Source organism: Histomonas meleagridis, assembly GCF_020186115.1.
Source record: "Histomonas meleagridis strain 2922-C6/04-10x chromosome Unknown contig_6, whole genome shotgun sequence".
Taxonomy (NCBI): Eukaryota; Parabasalia; order Tritrichomonadida; family Dientamoebidae; genus Histomonas; species Histomonas meleagridis.
Window position 1 is genome coordinate 289,911 of NW_027150902.1, and position 21,289 is coordinate 311,199.

The 21,289-nt window shown below is 27.0% G+C and overlaps 5 protein-coding genes across 5 annotated transcripts; 4 read left to right on the forward strand and 1 right to left on the reverse strand.

The window, feature by feature from the left end:
• Positions 1–129: 129 nt before the first annotated feature.
• On the forward strand, positions 130–1,239 carry GO595_007936 (uncharacterized protein; the record flags this gene model as incomplete). The annotated part of the gene is made up of 1 exon (XM_067921454.1): positions 130–1,239. The coding sequence occupies one exon, from the start codon at positions 130–132 to the stop codon at positions 1,237–1,239; it is 1,110 nt and encodes a 369-aa protein (XP_067771770.1).
• A 628-nt stretch (positions 1,240–1,867) lies between these two features.
• Positions 1,868–2,371, forward strand: GO595_007937 (ADP-ribosylation factor; the record flags this gene model as incomplete). The annotated part of the gene is made up of 1 exon (XM_067921455.1): positions 1,868–2,371. One exon carries the CDS (start codon positions 1,868–1,870, stop codon positions 2,369–2,371), a length of 504 nt encoding a protein of 167 aa, XP_067771771.1.
• A 599-nt stretch (positions 2,372–2,970) lies between these two features.
• GO595_007938 (ras-related protein Rab-5B-like) lies at positions 2,971–3,570 on the forward strand (the record flags this gene model as incomplete). The annotated part of the gene is made up of 1 exon (XM_067921456.1): positions 2,971–3,570. The coding sequence occupies one exon, from the start codon at positions 2,971–2,973 to the stop codon at positions 3,568–3,570; it is 600 nt and encodes a 199-aa protein (XP_067771772.1).
• A 1,502-nt stretch (positions 3,571–5,072) lies between these two features.
• Positions 5,073–6,245, reverse strand: GO595_007939 (histidine acid phosphatase; the record flags this gene model as incomplete). Its single annotated transcript, XM_067921458.1, has 1 exon — positions 5,073–6,245. One exon carries the CDS (start codon positions 6,243–6,245, stop codon positions 5,073–5,075), a length of 1,173 nt encoding a protein of 390 aa, XP_067771773.1.
• A 1,314-nt stretch (positions 6,246–7,559) lies between these two features.
• Positions 7,560–12,857, forward strand: GO595_007940 (uncharacterized protein; the record flags this gene model as incomplete). Its single annotated transcript, XM_067921459.1, has 2 exons — positions 7,560–12,606; positions 12,679–12,857. 2 exons carry the CDS (start codon positions 7,560–7,562, stop codon positions 12,855–12,857), a joined length of 5,226 nt encoding a protein of 1,741 aa, XP_067771774.1.
• Between the last annotated feature and the right edge of the window lie 8,432 nt (positions 12,858–21,289).

Genomic DNA, 21,289 nt, shown 5'->3' on the forward strand with positions numbered 1-21,289 from the left:
ATTAAAGTTAATGATAATAATCCATTAAAAATAACATTAATTGGCCAACGTAGTTCGTTGGACATTACATTTGAAAATGAAAATGATGTTAGCGATTTTTTCTCATTTGTTAAAAATAGTGTAAAAAAAATGTCTGTTCTTCCAGGTCCATCTAGAGTGTTTTCACTACAATTCGAAGATCGTCCTACTGGCCTTTCATCTTATGTTGCACCAGCAATTAAAATTATTGATAAAACTTATAATAGCGTTAAACATTTTGTCGGCTTTTCCACCAACGAAACCAAAGAAGAACAAGTCGATGAACCTAATGGAGTTACACTTGGTTATATTACTCGAAGTATCTCAGATGAAAATGTTGATGACCAAAGCAATTCCCAACAATCCAATTTACCAACAGACCTTAATGACAGCCAGCTTTATCTTTTATGGTGTAACAAACTTAATAGTTCAGAGGCCCAACTTTCTGATTATCAAAAACTTTCTGTTCAATGGAAAACTCTACTAAAAGTTCAATGGGAACATTCCTTTGCCCTCCGTAGCTTTACTGTTTCATGTGAAGCCGCCATCGAGCAATCACATATCCTTTCGAAATCACCATATGATCAATTATCATTTAACGTATTAATATCACTTTTCACATTTCATTTTTCACGTGTTCCATTTAATTCTTTGTTTATACCATTTCTTGAGATTATTATTCAGACATTTATTAAATCTAATGACGGAACAGATTCGTTTATAATGAACGATGACAAGACATATAACTTGGAAGAGACAAGTTCGATATGTTTTTGGGCCTTTAAAACGTTTTCCGAAATCTTTTTGATTGTTCCCAAGAAAAAAAATCCCATTCAAGAGATGTATCTTGGAGTGAAGACAACACTTCAAATGATATCACCATCGACTGCATCGATGCTTCAAAAGCGTAAAATTAATTCATTAGACTTTTGTTCGAAAGATATTAATAATTTGTTTGTGAGAGATCGTACTTTAAAGGAATCGCAAATGTATTTGACTGCATTAATACTTGCGGATGATAAAACAAGATTTTTGCAGTGCACTTTATGCGCAGTGTTGGCTCTGATGCAAGAAAGACTTGAGGAAACACCTGAGGGAGATATAAATGCTTTCCAGAGAATGTTCGAGTCGCAATTGCCTACAATAGATATGAAATTGATTTTATATAATGTAAAAAATTTGATGGGATTTAAAGAAGATGAAGAGAAACACGAAATATGAACTTTATAATTAAATCATCTTTCAATTGTGTAATTTTATTTACTTTAGATATGAAGTTTGAATAAGAAAAATTTAGGAGTTTAAAACACAGTAAACAACAATTGAATTTTTATGTTTGATGATATTAATTTCAATGGAACTTATTTAGTTTTTGATCTGATAAAAGGAAAATTCAATTTTATTAATTATAAATTCAAGTATTTTATGAAATCGGAGAAATTCATGTGATAATTTTTCCCACATCTTTTTCTTTTAAATTTTCATAAGTTCAAGTTTTTAAAAATTATGGACAGATATGCACCTTCATTATTTATAACCAAAGAAAGCAAGCTGATTCATAGATGGAAGTAAATCATTTACTTTTTTATCAAATGCGTGATTAATTGATAAAAATCATATTTCAAAAACATTATATATCATAAATTGAAAATATTAGTAAAAACTAGAATGAATTACATTGAAGAAAATAATATCTTATTCCAATGTTTATACAATTAATTGATAAGAACCGTTTTGCATTGCGGTTGTTTAGAGACCGTTAAAAGTACCAATGATTGGAAATTTATACAAATTCTTTGGTTTTAAGACATGCAAATGTTTCAACAAACCAAGAAATATTAGGATTGTTATGGTTGGAGTTCGTGCTTCAGGGAAAACAGTCATTTTGAATAGAATCAAATTAAATGAATTCAAACAATCTATCCATACAATGAATTTTAACATTGAAAATATTACATTTAAAGGGCTTGATGTGGATGTTTGGGATATTGGAGATTCTGGAGATAGAATTCGTCCTCTTTGGTGTCATTTTTATTATAATGCTGATGGATTTATATATGTTGTAGACTCTAGTGATATTGTTAATATTAATGAATCGAGATACGTACTTAGTGAGTCTGTTTTAGAAAAGATTGAAATTCCAAATCCCATTATGCTTGTATATGCAAACAAGCAAGATCTTCCAAATTCACACACACCAAGCGAAATTGGAGAATCACTTCAACTAGGTAATGTTCCAAATCTTACATGGAAAGTTCAAGGAGCGAGTGCAAAAACCGGCGATGGAATCTTTGAAGGATTCGAATGGCTCATTGAACAAATCAAGGCACGTGGTTTTATATATGATTTTTAATGTTTAAAAAAATTTATTTTTTTTATGAATTCTGTCAACCAAGTGAAATAAAAAGTGACACTTAGCCAGAAAATTCTATAATAAAACACCCATACATTTTAGGGTTTTGAAAATTGGACCATTTGGCTGACCATATTTGCAAAAAGCGTATGTTTCTTTGCCTCTGATGATTTTTTCAGCCTTGTCGGAAATGTGATGACGCGAAGCATCTGAGGCGGATAATTATAAACTAACACATAGTGAATATTTAAGATCATCTTCCACAATATATTATTAATAAAATTTACTACATCTTTATTTCAAAGCTTATCTTTTTCAATTTTTTTAATATCTTTGGTATGGAGTTATTAAAAATCCTTCCAATAGTCATTTATTCATTGAACTTAGATTTTTCAGACAGAATAAATTCTGAGGATCTGATAATAAAATTATGCTAATGTATCATATATAACGACATTTTGAAGCTCGAGATCAAAAGAACTTTTCCATCGGAAGCTAAACAGCAGCTGATCGACAAATTGAATTTTCTGACCTTTTCTCTTTGAATTTCAAATGAGGGAGGTAAAAGCAGAAAAGTAATTTCAGTTCACAAAATACAAATGAATACTCCTGATAAAAGCGGATCCTTTAAAGTTATCATAGTTGGGGAATCTTTTGTTGGAAAAACATCGATTATAAAATGTTTGACTGAAAATGATTTTCGAATTAATGAACAAAATACTGTCAATGCTTCCTACAATGATGTCATTATTCCAACATCTCACGGGCCAGCACAACTTGCAATTTGGGATACAGCAGGAACAGAGAGATTTCAATCTTTAATTCCATCTTATACAAGAAACGCAGACGCTGTTGTAATTGTTATGTCAATGTCAGATGCTGATTCCTTTGGAAGGGGTAAGGAATGGCTAGATTGCGCTCTTAAACCTCTTTCTTATGTTCCACAATTAATGGTTCTTGTTAATAAGAGCGATCTTGATCCAGTCATCAAACTTTCTGATGTTAAGGAATGGGCTGAAGAAAAAGGTATGCTTTATTTCGAAACTTCAGCTAAAACAGGTTATCAAGTTTCAGAATCTTTCCAAAGTCTTGCTGAAGAACTTGTCAAAAATGCACAAAAAGGAAATTCCACATATTTAGAATCTACTGAAGGTATAAGTCTGAATTCTATCAATGATACCTCCAAAAGTTGTTGTTAAATCACTTTAAACAAATTTGTTTTTTTATTGATCACCCTCCTCTACAAATGTGTCAACTATAGTTGTAATCCTATCTATAAGATATCTTAAACTAATATCATCAGGATCCAATCCTGAATGTATTAGATCCAAAAAATCATCATTAGCAAATTTTTCAACAGCCCATTGATTTGATGCTAGAAATGGAGCTAAGAACTCTATTATCTTACATTGAATTTCTGGATCTAGAGTCATTAATAAATCCACAAACATTTCAACAACATCATCACTGAAAAGCTGTTCAAAATCATCGGTTTTTTGATTGAAAAAAGTTATTATCAAAAAGCCGATTTCGACTTTAATGTGAAGTGAAGCGCCTTCGAAAACAGCTAAAATCGCACCAACTCCATTACCATTTGCAAATATCTGTGCGTTTGATCTTTTTAATGCAATGAAGTTGTTTAACAGGATAACTGCACCTCTAGAAATATTTATAGTAGGGCAATTTACCATTTGAAAAAGATCATCAATTGGGAAAAAACGCTGCAAAATTCTTTGCTTTGATTCAACTTCAGTCCTAAACATAATAGCGTAAACGTAAAGTGCTATTGAAACTATTTGTTCATTATTATCATATAAACATTTGTGAATTAGTTTAATAAACTCTTTATCTATGAAATCTTCCATATGTATATGTGAGTTTTTAAACCAAAAGTAAACACACCACATCGAGAAAACTCGTGTTCTCTCATCTCCATTTTTAATATAAAAAGGAATATATTTGAAAAACGTTGCGTTTGTTTCACTTTTAGAGATTTCAACATATCGAAGAATATTCATTAATGAAATAGGAATAAAAAAGGAATCATCCGACTCTAAACTATATGCTTTTGAAACTATGTGCGAAAAAACTTCTGTAGTGTTATCAAGAAGATATTTTGCACTGATTGATGATAAATTATATGAACAAAGAAGAAATAAAATTTGTTGACCTTTATCAAGAAATTGATTCCGCGCATGCATTATTGCTTCTACACCATAATTATTATAAAAAAGTTGGCAAAATTGGTCTGATTTGGCTGTTAAATTAATAAATAACTCAAATATATATGGTATAAATGGAAGTGGTATTGTATGATTAGAAAGATTAATAAGAAAAATAGCAATTTTGGATTGCATTAAAAAACTAAAGTAATTGGTGAAATCGACATTTGGAAGTGAAAAATGATATGTTACTGCTTGAATGTGATTAATCATTTCGAGTATATTTCCTAATTTATATGATTCAATTATAAGTTGAAGTTCTTGTTGATATGCCGGAAATGCTAAAAAATTTTGTTCATTTGGAACATAGTCATCAAGGTATTCATTAGAATAATCTCGTAGTTCCGAAAGTAATAAAATCCTTTTGAGGTGCGCAGATTTTGAAATTTTTTGCTTCTTGAATTGCATTTTGAGATTTCTGTTCAAAATAATCGGCGTGGCATACAAAATATTAATGAAAAAAAAGTTACTTATAAAGATTATTTAGGAAAATCATGACAATGGTCAATGCTTTTAGCAATGCTATGCCTAAAGTCATCGAATCTTACTAAAGTTTCATTGAACCCGCTAATTTTAACAGGTTCGCCATTAAATACATATCTCACATAAATTTGTTGATCTTTTGCTTTCCATAACTCCATTGATAAGTATGAAGCATAAGGAGGCATGAAATTGTTCAAGTTTCCAAGTGCAACAAGAACAGCTGCAATTGTTGTATCGTGAGCACTTAATAATGTGAACTTTTTACCATTCATTGTGGCTATTGATTCGTCTGCTGCCTTAAATGCATTCCGTAATATGTAAGAAGCAGCAAGTCCAGGTCCATACTTAAGGCGGTTATACCTTTGATATTGGAAATAACCGTTAAATTCATTGCACTTATCGACGACGGTTTTCGTGATGTACTCTGGCATTGGGTTATCGCTGCATGAGAATGCGGCTAACCATGAGCAGAAATCTTTCACGTTAGCAAGAGTGCAATCACCTCTTCCAAGATTTGTAAGCGATTCTTTTACATATTGATATGTATCTTTCACAACAGAAAACATAACTTCACCATTTTCAAATTCTGCTTGGGCTTCATCAAGCTCTTTACATGAATAACCATTGACAACAACAGTAGAAGCTGCTTCAGTACCAGTTTGAATTGTGATGACTTCATTTGGATTTGCAGGTTCATAAAGACCATCTATAAATGATTCTGCACTTCTAAAACATCTGTCTATTGGTGATGCTATGAATTGAACAACTCTTGGATCTAATTTCTCTGGAAGGAATTTTAATGTATCAACTAAGTATTTGCGGAATGCTTTGCCAAGCTCAAGATGTTCTTTCATGCCCTCGGTTGTTAAGTCTCCAGTTTGACAACTTGATGGATATTCTGCATATCTTTCATCAATCTTATGGAAAACATAACGATAATGCTTAGATGGTGATGTGGATGTTCGAGGCGCGATTAAGTCTGGTTCGTTACATGTCCATTTTCCTCTTTGTGAACGATTTAAGAAAAGTTCAATTGGGGATCTCATTCCATGCCTTGTGATAACTTGGATATATACCATTTCCATATCATTCACAGGTTGTGCTTGGGTAGTTGGTGCAAAGCAAGCGAATTCGTCTGCTATGACAGTGCAAACGATACAAAAAAACATATATCAATGTAAACCTTTTAAAAAGTGGTATCTTAATAAACCGTTTTTGATGTTGCCTATTGGTTACATTGCTTATGACAGGTATAAAGTTTTGGAAAAAATATCACATGGAGCATTTTCTGTAATTTATAAAGTATTTGACCAACAAGAACAAAATGAAAAATGTCTTAAAGTAGAAATTATTGAAGAAAATTATATTTCAATGATATTACATGAATTTAAAGTATCACAAATGTTTGACTCACCATGCTTATGCAAATCATATGAATTTCTCCAAAATGCAATAACCATGGAATTATTGTCTGATAATTTGTCAAGTATTAGACGTAAAAGAATGAATCCACCATCAATCCCATTATTGCTGAATATAACTATGCAATGTTTAAGAGCTATTTCTATTATGCATAATATAAATGTAATTCATTGTGATATAAAACCATCAAATTTTGTTATCCGCAAGAAAGAAAATGATTATGATATTGTTCTTTTAGATTTTGGGCTTTCTCAATATCATGATGAAGATCCCAAAATCACTGAATTTCGATTTAAACTTGATAGAAATCCACGCTATTCCACATTACATACAATTGACACGAATGAATGGAATAAAGAAGATGACATTGGAGCATTTATTTATTCCATAAGTGATTTTTGGAAAAATGAACTTCCATGGGATGGTCGAACTACAAAAAACACAGTTCTTGAAATTAAGCGCAATTATAACTTAAGCTTATTACTTCCAACTGAACTACATTTCCTTATTCAATACATTGATCAATCGGCCGAATTTTTATATAAAAAAGCAGAAGAAGAACTTCAGAAATATAACAGAAATATAGATGAAGAATTTCATTATTTATTTGATCCACAAGATAAGAATTGGAAACCTAAATTAGTGAGATATGTTTTTGAAAGGAATCCAAATCAATCCATTAAAAAAGATGATCAGCATTCAGCTTAATATCACATCAAATTTGACTTAGGTTTGTTCGGCTGGTTATTCACACAAATCCCCTTAGCCATTGTAAATTATTGAATTGCCATTGAAAAAGCGTCATTTTTCATCGTCCAAAAAAAACACTTTTAAATCATCAATTTCTAAATTTTTTTCTATAATTTTTGTTATTTCATGATACATCACATTTGTATTATTCTGCATAAAAGTTATTTTCGTATAACTCGATGTTAAACTTTGGATACATTTTCTCTTCATCTTTTGAAAATGTACATTTTGAGTTCAAACTGCTTCTTATTATGTGAAAAAGTAACAAAACCGTCATTGAATAACCGTCATTACTTTTTTACTCACTCATAATGTCGGAACATACAGAGATTGTTCTCGAACCACAAAGGCAAACCTTCAAAGAAGAAGGCCCGACAGAAGTCAACACCATTGAAACGACAAATGATGATGGGACAAAAAAACGAATTACTCAGATCACATCGTCAAGCCGTGAAGTTGACACAACAACAGATGTCAAGATAACCAAAGTAAAACGAAGTGCTGAGGCAGTTTATAAGGAAGCCGATATTGATATCACTAAGACTATTATTTCAGCTAAGAAATTCTTCGTTTATCCTTATTCTGGTGATTTCATCAGCATTGAATCCTTTGATGCTAAAGGAACTTCACCAAAAGTAGCATTTAATAAGATTATTGACGATGAACAAACATTTCAAGCAAAGAAACTTTCAACTAAAGTCCCTCCAAAAGGAAAAAGAGCCCAAATTTTAGAAAAGGTTATGGCAGTCAAAGAACTTCTTGGAGATGATGATACTGATCTTAAGTCATCATTACAAAATGCAGTTAATACTGATGACCAAATAATGTTAGTTCCACTTCAATCCGAAATCCTTGCAAGCTTCAAGAAGCATTATGCAGAGAATCCAAAATCGAGGTTAGTTTCATTATTAACCGAAACGTTAATTTATACATCACATTTTTGTGAAGTATCCAAATATTCACCGCGTGATGTATCTCTTGAATGCAAGAATGTTATACAACATTTAGGAGACAAACTTGACAAAGATACAATATCATTATTATCTGAAATGTCGGAACTTACCCAAGCTGATTCAGTAGAACGTTCTCTTATAATGTCCTATGTTCAACTTTTACGTCCAATTGATCAAATCGAAGTTCAAGTTCTTCGATACATCTCATCTAATATAGAAGATTCATATCTCATTGATGGTAAAACAGATCAACAAATCCGAGTCAAGCGTTATCTTGAGCATGGAAGTGAATTTCCAAAGAAGAAGAAACCACTTAAACCGATTGATATCAAAGAACAATTTTCAATTTGCAAACGTGCCTTTAACAAACTTCATGACATTATTGAAAAAGATGGGAAAGAACCACATAAAGAATATAGCAAATTCTTTAAAGAAGCTGCTCATTTATTTGAAGATATTGAAAAGTATTATTCATATCCAAAAGTTATTCAAAACTCAACAAATTATATAACATATGAAGAAACACTTGAAAAAGCGTTACCAATAATTCAAGACTTAAGTAAAGATGCTAAAACTTATGCACAACGTTCAATTGAATCCTTAAAAATCTTAATTCGATTAGTTTCATATACACAAGATAATGTTATTACAATTAATTCTGCATTCCAATCATTAACTAATGCACGTACTCAATTAGAGAAAGATATTCAAGAAAGTGATGATCCTGATTTCATACATCGAATGGCTGCTATTTCAGCAAGTATCTTAAAGTTAAACACGATGATCATTCATCCATTGTTACAAGATTCTAATATCCAATCAATCCAAAAGTCAATAACAACATTACAACAAGATTTAGAATCACGTACTATATCTAATGAATTCCAAATTGCTCATTGGTTATTAGGTGCTCCACGATTAATTCAAGCGACATTAATCATTAAATTAAAAGATATCTCAATTGAAATGAAAGAAACATCAGATTTAATTAATTCGAATAAAGCAAATTATTCTACTAATGATGTTAAACAAGCATCAGATCAATGGATTAATTTCTTAAATCGTAATTCCGATATAATAAATTCTATGTCAGCAGATATTGAACCAGATAAAGCTACAAATGCAACAGAATTAATACAAATTCGATCATCATTTGGTACATTATTAACACGTATCGATGGATTAGGTATTGAACAAAATGTCGAAAAGATTACTAATGATATTGAAATGGTAATTTCGATGATCCAAAAAGAAAATTATTATCATAAAGCTAAATATGATGATAAACGAGCTAAAGAAGAAAAGGCTAAATCATCAAAGTCTATGACAGGACATGTATCATTTACTACTGATAAAGATAAGAAAGATGGAACTGATAAACCTACTGATGAAATTATACAACATGAAATGAATACGAATCTTTATCCACGATTTTATCCGCAAACTATTCGTCATCCTATATATGAATCTTGGGATCCTGAAACATTTAAAGATATTATACATGTTACTAAATCAGTACCAATTGATATGCAAATGTTAAGTAAAGTTACAACAGTTAAATTATCACGACATAGAACTACATCAAAAGTTATTAACTTATTATTTAATTCTTATATTTTAGAAGATTCTAAATCTGTTAGTCGTAATAAAGTTGAAAAACCTGAAGATCCAAAGAAACAAAAAGAAGAATTCGAAAAGATTAAAAATGAATTTGATGATGTTCGATCAGAACCTATGAATGAACAATATGATTTTATAGAAAGATCAGTACCAATATTAAATGATATGTATTTAAATGATGATAAAGAATTTGCTGAGAAATATGATAACTTAATCTCAAGAATTAATGATATGATAGTTGAATTAGGTACTGAAAAACGATTTATGTTACCACGAAAAGCAGTAACTCGATTATCAATTCGATTTGAAGCATTATTAGGTATATTAAATACTTATAAAGATATTGATGAAATTAAAAATGATGAAAAGACTTTATCATCAATAGAAAATTGGATTGAATATATTAATGAATTATTACGATGTAATAAAATCATTCAAAACGCAGATGATGAAGTAGCTATAGTTGGAGCTAAATCATTTTATTATACATATCGTAGTGGTATTTCATCCTTTACACAAAATGCCGAATTATTTGATCAAAAAGCTAAACGAAGATCAGCAGTTAACTTAACTAAATTAATATTACAATTAACTGAAATCATCATTAAATTTAATCAATTAATTACATTCACTGAACTTTGTAGTGTTGAAGATGCACAAAAACAACTTCAAGAACTTGAAGAAGAATTTAATAAGAATGATGAAGTTAAAGAAATCTTTACAAGTAAATCAGCATTAATGAAACAACAACTTTCATCACCGAATATTAATTCATCAATAGCAGATAATATAGCACAACAATTATCATCAATTCATCAATCATTAGAAAGTAATATTAAGAATGAAGATGATAATGAATATAATTTATTTATCATGACTATAGGAGTTCGATTAAGTATAATGAATTTACATGTAAGTGATGGAGATATTGATTCTGAATTAAGTGAATTAAGTGAAATTACAATTAATGACTTTAATAACTTAATTACATTTATCCAAAAAGAAATTAATGATTCACCTAAAGGTGTATTAGCTACTAAATGGGTCCAATATTTAAAGGAATGTTTACATGATATTGAAGGAATTCATTCTAATTCAGATATAGCATTAAATTCACCTACACGTTATAGTATTATGATGTATAACTTAATTGATATTTCACAATCATTATCTATTTTAGAAAATAAGAAATTCCCAATTTCAAATACACCTTATAGTCGATTATCATTACATTTAGATAAATTAATTGATTATACTCGTGCACATCGTTCTACTACTGATTCACGTAAGAAACGTTCTACTGCATTACCATCATTATTACAAGAACAATTATTAAGTACTAAATTAACAACTGATTTCACTACATCTGCATCACATTTCGATGAAATGTTTTCACCATTTTCTGATGGATTCTTACCAAATAATAATAATTTACAATCACAAATTCAAGATAATTTAGCACAAAAGATATCAATGAAAGATGATTTAATATATTCTATTATCCAATTATTAAGTCGATTATTTAGTACACATTCGGATATATTATCACGTAATTATAACATTGGATTAACATCTACACGAGTTACATCTGAATTATTAATTAGTTTTTGTAAATCAATTATCGAATGTACTGATGAAGCTATTAAATCATTAGAAACTAAAGACATTAAACAACTTGAAGAGAAAATTAAATTACATATTAATACAATTCAACAAATCCAAAACAAATATGATGATAAAACAGTATATAGTAATTTTGGTCGATTACGTATAGTTATCTTCTCACGTTATTGTATGGTAATATCACAATTAACTAAATTAAATATATATCATATTACTAATCAAGAAAATCAATTTGATTTCGATGAAGCACAAGTACAATTCCGATCAATTCGTCAATCATTTACTACAATCGAACGTAACTTTAATCAAACGTTAGTTGAAGAATCATTTAATCAAATCGAAGTTGTATCACGTTCAATGATTGAAGAAGATACTTCATTATTCACATCATTAGAATTATTGCAAACAGAATCGAAGTATTGCCAAAACTTACAAGAATTAGTTTCGTTATTAAATGCAGAGAATGATGCACGTCTTTGGAAGTCTCGTGACATTGACTTGAAGCTTACTGAGATGGAATATATTAAACCTATTAAAGAAGGAGATAAAATTGCAGCAGATGACTTAAAGAAAAGTGTTGAAATTGTATATAATTCATTAATAACATTTAGGTCAACATTACAAAATAATGAAGTCGAAGTTACAACTGTTATTACATTAATGAATTCATTAGATGAAGTTACAAATGTGTTCTATAAAGATGCTATGAATGTTGAAGGTGAAGAATGTTTCTATAATTTGGTGACTAAATTTAGACAAGAAATTATTATTATCATTAATTACATTAAACAACAATTAATAATTGGTACTAATAACTTATGTTCTGATGAAGTTAATATTATGTTACGTTCAATTATTAATTTGTCATTACGTATAATTAAACAACTTGATTTAATGCAACAACTTGAAGAACCGAAATTGAACTTAAGTGACTTCTTGTCAAACTTAATCAAACTTTTGTTACTGACACGTGATGACTTGTACAACGCTTCATCGAAGTTAAGCATTCAAACTATTGAGGAATTTATTAAGTATATCGGAGGAAGTTTTGAAGTGGTAGCGAATTCTTTGTTGGTGATCAAGAATTCAAACCAAAGAATCCTGACAAAGATTTTAACAGAAAAAATTAAGATTTTGAGAAGAATAGTATTCGCCACTCAAAGTATAATTTCATCGGGTATCGAAATTGAGACATTTATCAACGACTATAGAAACCAATTGATCGAGTCACCAGAGTTTTTGTTTAAGGCAAACTTCGAACCTTTGGTGAAGGAATTAGTGGAGTTCAAGAAGGCAATACCAAAGATAATTCCGGCTGCTAACACAATGATAAGACTGATGACAACTTTGATTGTAAAGATGAACATTATAATTGAGCCCCATTTCGAAGAAAGACCGCTCCTTTCGTTATGAAAGTAAACGTTGAACATTTAATTTTTGTTTTGATATCATCTGTCTAATGTTTTTATGATGGAATATTCAGTTTTCGTTTGCTATAATTTGGACACTGCACAAAAAATATAAATTTGTGAATGCGAAGGACTAAGGACTGATTTATGGAGCAGAGCTATAAATTGTCTTTTAATTACCTGAGAGGAGAATATGTTTTGTACGCTTAATTATGAAAACAGTGATTGTAACACTGCATTATTAAATATGCTTTTATTTATGTTGTGCTAATACTCATATACGCAAAGAAATTTCATAAAATTAATATACAGTATGGAACTCATAAAGATAAGATAAGCTAACATCATTCATCATTTAATGACTCATTTGAAGCAGCGATTCAATATCATCGGAATGATATCTTTCATTATCTTTATGATAATGATTCTAATAGATCTCATTTTTTAATGTTGTTTGGAAAGTTATGTATTAAGTATCATAACTATGAAATATTATCATTTTTGATTAAAGAAGGAATGCAAATTAATGAATATATTATTAATGAAGCAGCATTATATGGAAATTTATATCTTACGAAATATTTTCTTAAAGAAAATCAACTTCCTAAAACCATTTTAATAAATGCTTCTTCTGCATCAGGAAATATTGAACTTGTTAAATATGTTTTAGATCATGAAGGAATTGATATTAATGTTTAAGATATTTAAATGTTTTATCTTCTGTTTAATCTAATAAATTGACGTTTCAAAATAACATTTGAAAATTTTTCATTTTATTTGATATAGCACTTATGAGGGCATCTTTAAAAGATAATATAGAAATAGTTAAATTCCTTCTTGAACAAGAAGGAATCGATGTTAATGCGAAAAATGTATTTTTGTTTTGTTTTGTGTTTTTTTAGATCATGTCATGTTTCTAAATAACACTTGGTAATTATTATAATATTTTAAAACAGCACTCATGACTGTATCTTTTGAGTGTCATACAGAAATAGTTAAATTACTTCTTGAACACGAAAAAATTAATGTAAATGTAAAAGATATTTATTTGATTTATTTTATATTCATTTTAATATTTTGATAATTCAAAATATAATTTGGAATTTCAAGATTTTATTTAATATAGCACTTATGATTGCTTGTGAATGGGGTAATAAAGATATTGTCAAATTAATTCTTGAACATAAAGACACTGATATCAATTCTACAAATATTTATTTGTTATGTTTTATGTTTGTTTTAATGATTTACTATTTCAAAATTATATTTGGTATTTATTTGTATTGTTTGAAACAATGCTTATGAGTGCAGCAAAAAACGTAATACAGAAATAATTAAATTGATCCTTGAGCAAAAAGGAATTGATGTTAATGGTAAATCCGAAATTTATTTTGATAATTTTATGTTCAAGAATAATATTTGGAAATTATTTTAAATATTTTTTACAGCACTTTATTTTGCTTCTAAACAAGGTAATACAGAAGTAGTCAAATTACTTCAAGAAAGGATTTCAAAGGAAAAGATGCTAATTTAAAATTTTGCATTTCATAATCTCTAAAATGAAAAATGCATAAAATAATATCCCTTAAATAAAATTAATCACTCTTAATTATTGTTTTGATTTATATGTATATATTAATCCCCTTTTTATTACTAAATAATGTCAAAAATATTTTGAGTAATCATTATTAATTTACATTTTTATATAATCATTTATTGGATTTCGTAATAAAAATCATACTATTTTAATTAAACTTTTCTTGTTTAACACAGTTTTATGCATGTACCTCATAACAACACAATATTTTTTGATTCTTGTACATAAAAGCTTTTTCAGTCATAGCTACAGTGAATTTTTTCAATTTTTTTCACTTTGCCCTCATGTGTATCTCAGATTTCAATTGTTAAATAATAATAATTCAAATAAAACCACATTATATTTTTATTTCAACAAATTTTCTTCACTTTCCACGTAAGGGATAAAAACTATATTACCATTATCTGTCATTGCCGTCAAAATTCTTTTCTTTAATGAGTAATGCAACATAATAATTTTTGCAAAACATCGATATAAAATTTCGTCAATCAAATAATATGCCTCAAACACGTAAATTTTACCATTTGAAGTTGCCAACGCAATGAAATCGAAACCTTTTTCATTTGTCCACGTGATCCATAAGTCGACAACGAAATCGATTTTTATAGTTTTAATTTCTATTCCATTTATATTATACAAAGCCAAATAATATTCTTCTTTACCATCGATGATATTAAAACCATTTACGATGATAAATCCCCAATTTTTAGTGATGATAATTTTCTTCGGAATCATTTTAAGTCGAATCGCATGAATTGTCGTCCCATCAAATAATGAAGAAACAATTAATGAACCATCATCAGTTCCATTAATTATAACACCAAATGTTTCATTACTATATGTACATAATATTGAACTTCGATAAGTTTTCACAGTAATTTGTGATTTATCATTATTATTATGTATTGTAGAACATGCATTATCATGTGATAACACATAATAATTTTTAGTTGTTGAAACATTTAATATTTTATTACGTAAAATTTCTTTGGAAATTAAATTACATTTTGTTATATCGAAATAATTTATCATATAACCAGAATTAGTTATAACTATTAAAACGTTTTTGAAGTTATCATATAAAATCGGATTTTTTAATGATATATTTCCAATATCTTTGTTAAAGACATTAATTTCATTGTTTAAGAAATTAAATACAAATAATTTAAGTTCATATTTATCAGTTAATATATAAAATTCAATTATTAAATCATTTTCGAATTTAAAGAAACTAAAAATTATCGAATCAATTTCTAAATTAATTTTTTTGGATGTCGAAATTATCGAATTTTTAATATTATCATTATTCCTACAACAATGCGGACTAACAAATAATTGCGGAGGAACTTGTCCAACTTGTTCAAGAGTTGTTTCTACTTCAAGTTTTCTTAATTTATCATTAATGTCTACTTTCTCCCATATATCATCATATAATTCTTCTCTATAAACATTATAATATTTTTTCGCATTTTCGCCACGTTGTTTATATCCAAATATTAAATCGATCCAATTATTTAAATTCTTAGATGCGTAACTTGATTCTAAAGCTTTACGACTCTTATATATGAAATCCATTGGTGAATTTGCCCAATTTGGTAATACCACATTATCTATAGATGTTTCTTTAACTTTACCTAAATCGAATTCATTATTATTCGTAAGGAATTCAGGTTCGAAAAAGAATTCAGGTATTAATTCTCTATAATCATTCATTTGTGTCAATATTAAATCAAATGTACGTTTCATTGATGAAAATACTCGCGACGGATTATCAAATCGTCCGCCTTGCATATCGATATGTAATTGTGTAAATGGTTCCATACGTATTAAATATAAAAAGACTGATAAAGGTGATGAAACATATGTACTATAAAGAAATGGCTTAACATCAAATAATTCTAAATCTTTAATCCTTTCAAGTAACTCTTGGAACTTTTCTTTGCCTAATGATCCAATTGGTTTTGATAAATCTCGGAATATCGTTTCATCATTTAAATCAATTTCTGAATCATCAAAGTTTGTTATTATCCATGGAACTATTGGATATTGTGATGAATCATTAAATGAACGTGATGCAATGATATTTAAAAACATTAAATATTCGAAATTAGAGATTTCATTATTTTTCCATTTTTCAGTCATTTGAAATGTATTTATAAAGTTTTGATAATTTGTTTGTTGAATTATTATTGTTTTAGGCGCTATTGATGATATTTTATTTGTGATATATTTCGACGTTTTATCCAAAAAATCAATGAAATATGTTTTACCATTTAATAAAAATATTTCTATTGACGTTTGATGTTGTTTTCTTCTTCGCCAAAAGATATATTTTATTGATGTTAATGGGAAATAATGAAATGATTTATCAGATAATATTTTAATATGTTTTTGCGATAAAATAAATGTAGCGTCATATGTATAATTAATTTTTATGACTTCACATTTAGATTGATATATAGTTCGTTCATTATAAAACTTTTGATCTTTTTTTGGTTCATTAAATTTTTGTAATTCATCATCAATTGTTAATGGATGTAATTTCTTAGGCTCTTTAACTTCTTCAATAGTTATACCTAAATCCCTCATTTTAGAAGCTGTCTTATGCTTATCGAAATGTCGATTTAATTTTGTTCTAAATGGGCAAAAGTTAACATTTAATGTATTATCACGTTTATAATGATGTTTTATATCATAAGAAACTCCCCACGGTGCATAATCAGTTGCCATTTGACTCCATAAAACTCTCCAACTCTTTGTAGTTATTTCTAAATTCTTCTTTATTATATGAGTAGTTTGAATCAAATGATTAATTGATATTAATTCATAATTGTTTTGATTATTTATGAATTTATTTAATGATTTTTTATAACAATTCATTGAAAAGTTTCGAATATTTTGTATAATTCCTTGTGATACATTTGCTAAGTTTGGTATTGGTATGTTTAAATCATTTATAGGATTACGTTTATATAAATAATATTTAATAATAACTGAATATACTTGAGTAGATATAATATCTGATTTTTCACATAGTTTTAATATTCGTAATGATAATTGTGAATCTTCCCATTGGAATACGTTTTGGGAGAAAAACATTCTTAAGCCAAAATAATAATTCGATTGGTTTAAGTTTGAATCAATTATTTTATATTCTAAATCATTTTCGATATCAATTTCATTTTGTTCTTTATCAAAGAAATTTTTCCAAGTTTTTATTGTATCATTTTTAACATTTGATAAAATTTGTTTATTTTCATATGTTATATTATATGGACTATCTTTAAATAGGAATATTAACGCGTTATTATGTAATTTCTCTCTACGATAAAATAAGAAAAACCAACATAAATTGAAATATTCATTATTAGCTTCAAAATTATCATTTTCAACTAAATTTGTAATTATTTCTATAAATATTTTTTGCCATTTTTCACTATCGATATTTAAGATAATACAAATATAATCTATAATACAAAATATATTTGTCCATTCTTTTTGTGAACATTCAGCAATAAATTTAATTATATCAGGTAATTCATAAATTATAGAACCATAAATGACCCAAATTAACCAATTTATTGATAAACAATATTTATTTGATGGAATTAAAGCATCAAAAATTGATAAAAAGTTTTCTTTTCCTAATAAACAACCATAATAACAACATAAAGAAAATATTTCTGGTGAATCTTGTAAAATATGTGTAATTTTTGCAAATAATGGTTTTGTAATATTATAATTATATTTTAACTCATGGAAATATATCTCAAAATGTTCAATTAATGTTAAATCTTTAAATAAATTATTTCGATGTAATTTTATTACTAATGAAATTGTTGTTAATAAAATAAATTCATTTTCTGATAATAATAATTTATGTATTGCAGAAAAAGTTTCAGGTTTATTAATAAAGTCAATAAAAATTGTTTTATTTTTATCAATTAAATTAATTAAGAATAATAATAAATCATAAACTTGGTTAACATCTTTACAATTTAAACAATGACTTAATATTAATATTAAATCACCTTCTGTTATTAATTTATAATAATAATTTAAAAGTATGAAAAATATTTTATTTCGAATAAAATGCAAATTATTTAAATCGAAATTTCTTTGAATAATTTCTTCGTTTTCTTGTTCATAAAATAAATAATAACGTATTAAATCTAGAAATTCATTAAATGGTAATATTTCAGTGGGAATATAATTTTCATTTAAAAACAAGTTTTTATTCCAATATTTAACAATTTTTTCGAATTCTGTACTTCTAATCCACAATTGTAAATTTAATAAAACATCTTTAAGTAATGATTTTCTTAAATCAAAATGTGCAATTTTTTGTAATAATAAAACAAACATATTATAAAATTGAAATGTTAACCCATTAAAATTAGATGTAATTAATAAATATGATATCATTGCGAACCCATTTATATTATCGAAATGATTTTGTTGTTCTTCATCAATTAATAAAATATTTTCTAAAAGTGAAAATAATAAAACTATTTCAGATTCATCGTTACTATTTAATTTAGCAAATAATGGTAATATTAATTCTATTTTACATACACTTAAAAACGCTTCTGGAAAATTATATATTTCTGGTGATCCAAAATATTGTTGTCTAAAATTAAATACTTTTTCAGGAGTAAAATAATCAAAAAACTCAAAAGTTGGTTGTTTCATAAATCGCGGACCATTTTCAAATAAATATTTTATCTTTAACTTAGTTAAAGTTGGATATATTCCAAAACAGCCAAGTTTACCATTACCATAATTCCCTCCACTAAAACGAATTATCTCTAATTCTTCAATATTTATATCTTTTTTAAATGAAACTTCTTTCGATTCTTTTAAGTCAATCCAACCTAAAAACTTTGAATTTTGACAATTAATTGTAAGTAAAAACCATTGACGAATTTTGACGTTTTCGATTAAATTTATAATTTCATCATTAAATTTGATATAAATTGTATTATTCTTGATTCCAATTAATAGAATTTGATTGATTTCGCATATTTTTAAATCAGAATCTGATTCATCAAAATATATCCAACCTGAAAAAGAAAAAGAATTTGCTATTTCAAGTTTTTTATACATTTTCGATTGTAATACTGTATGATTTTGTAATGGAATTGTTGCACTTGGAATTTGATAATTAGAAACAATTGAATAATTTAGGAAACGTAAATATTCTTTTCGATTTTCAGTAGTATTTAATAAAGAAATGAATTTTTGTACTATTACTGGCGATGATATTATAATTGTTATGATCTTTAATAGATCAAGAATTTTAATTATTTTATCTTGCTCTTTAACATCTGATAATTTTTCGACAAGAAATAAATCAACTCCACTTTCATGAAAAGAAAAACAATTTTTTGTTGAATTCGAACAAAGATTTGTAAATGTATTTATTAAAATATCAAAATTTGTATCCCAAAAACATTTAAATAACATTTTAATTAAATTTAATTGTTTAATTTCATCATCTTTAATTATATAATTTAAAAATGTATTAAAAAGTTCATTATCATTTTTAATAAAATGTTTTTCGAGTATTAAATCTTCTAATAAATTTACATATTCAATTGAAAATATCGATGTTTGACTTAAGAACTTATTATATTTAAATATATAATCCAAACAATCAATTAATTTATTTCTATTTATAGCTTCACAAAACATATAAATCATTTTGGAAAACGTTTCTGAATATTCCGGAATATTATCAAACAATATAAATAATTGATCCAAAATTAGTTTTGCAATTATAATTCCATTTCTTTTAGGAAACATTGAACAAACTTGTTCGAAGAATATAATAAATAATTGGATGAAAGGATGTGAATGATTTGTATTAATTTCTTTTAGAAATTTAACAATTTGATTTAATATATTTTTATATATTGATTGATCAAATATACATGACAAAAAAAATGATGTAAATATTTCATCAGCAAAAAAATTTGTAGAAATTTCATTAGATTCTAATAACATAAATAAAAGTCTAAATAAAGAAATTCGAGTTTTAATATATTTTGTATTCGGTGGATAATTATTCATTAATAAACAATATAAACGAATAAATTTAGGATCATTTATAACAGCTTTAATTAGTTCTTCTTTCATTAATATTAATCTTTCAATTATTTCCGATAATAAATTTGGATATAAAGTAAATTTTTGTAAAAATTGGCCAAAAACATTTGTAGTTTTACATATAATCTTTAATGCAAATTGTCGTGATGAATTAATCACTTTAAAGTTTGATATACAATTAAAAATTGTATAATTAGGTAAAAACAATTCATAATCAAAAAATATATCAAAAAAATCAAATGAAATTTCTTTGTTAATTAAATCAACGAAAAATAAAAACGAATTCATTAAATATTTTGATGATTTATCTTGTGGTCTGTTCTTTAATAAATTTGCAAATAATTCAATGAAATATTTCGGATTTACTTTCTTCTCAATAAACATATGATCAATAGATACTAAAAATGAATTTACAATTGGATCACTTAAATCCTTTTTAGAAAATGGTTCAAATTTACAAACGGGTTCTTCTAAATTAAGCATTTCAAATGATTCTGAAAATTCTGCTGAAAAGATATACGAAGTATTAAGTTGTGTAGTAGCTTCTAAACATTCGACTTCTTCACCATTAGTTTCTGGCAATTGAAATGATGTCGTGGATTCCTCAATATATGAAACAAGTCCATTTAACACATGATTTTGTGCTTCCGTGATAATTTCGCTTGGAAGAAGTGGAAAAAGATTAAAACATAATGATAAAGATGTTCCATTAAAATGGGAAAAAGTTGTAA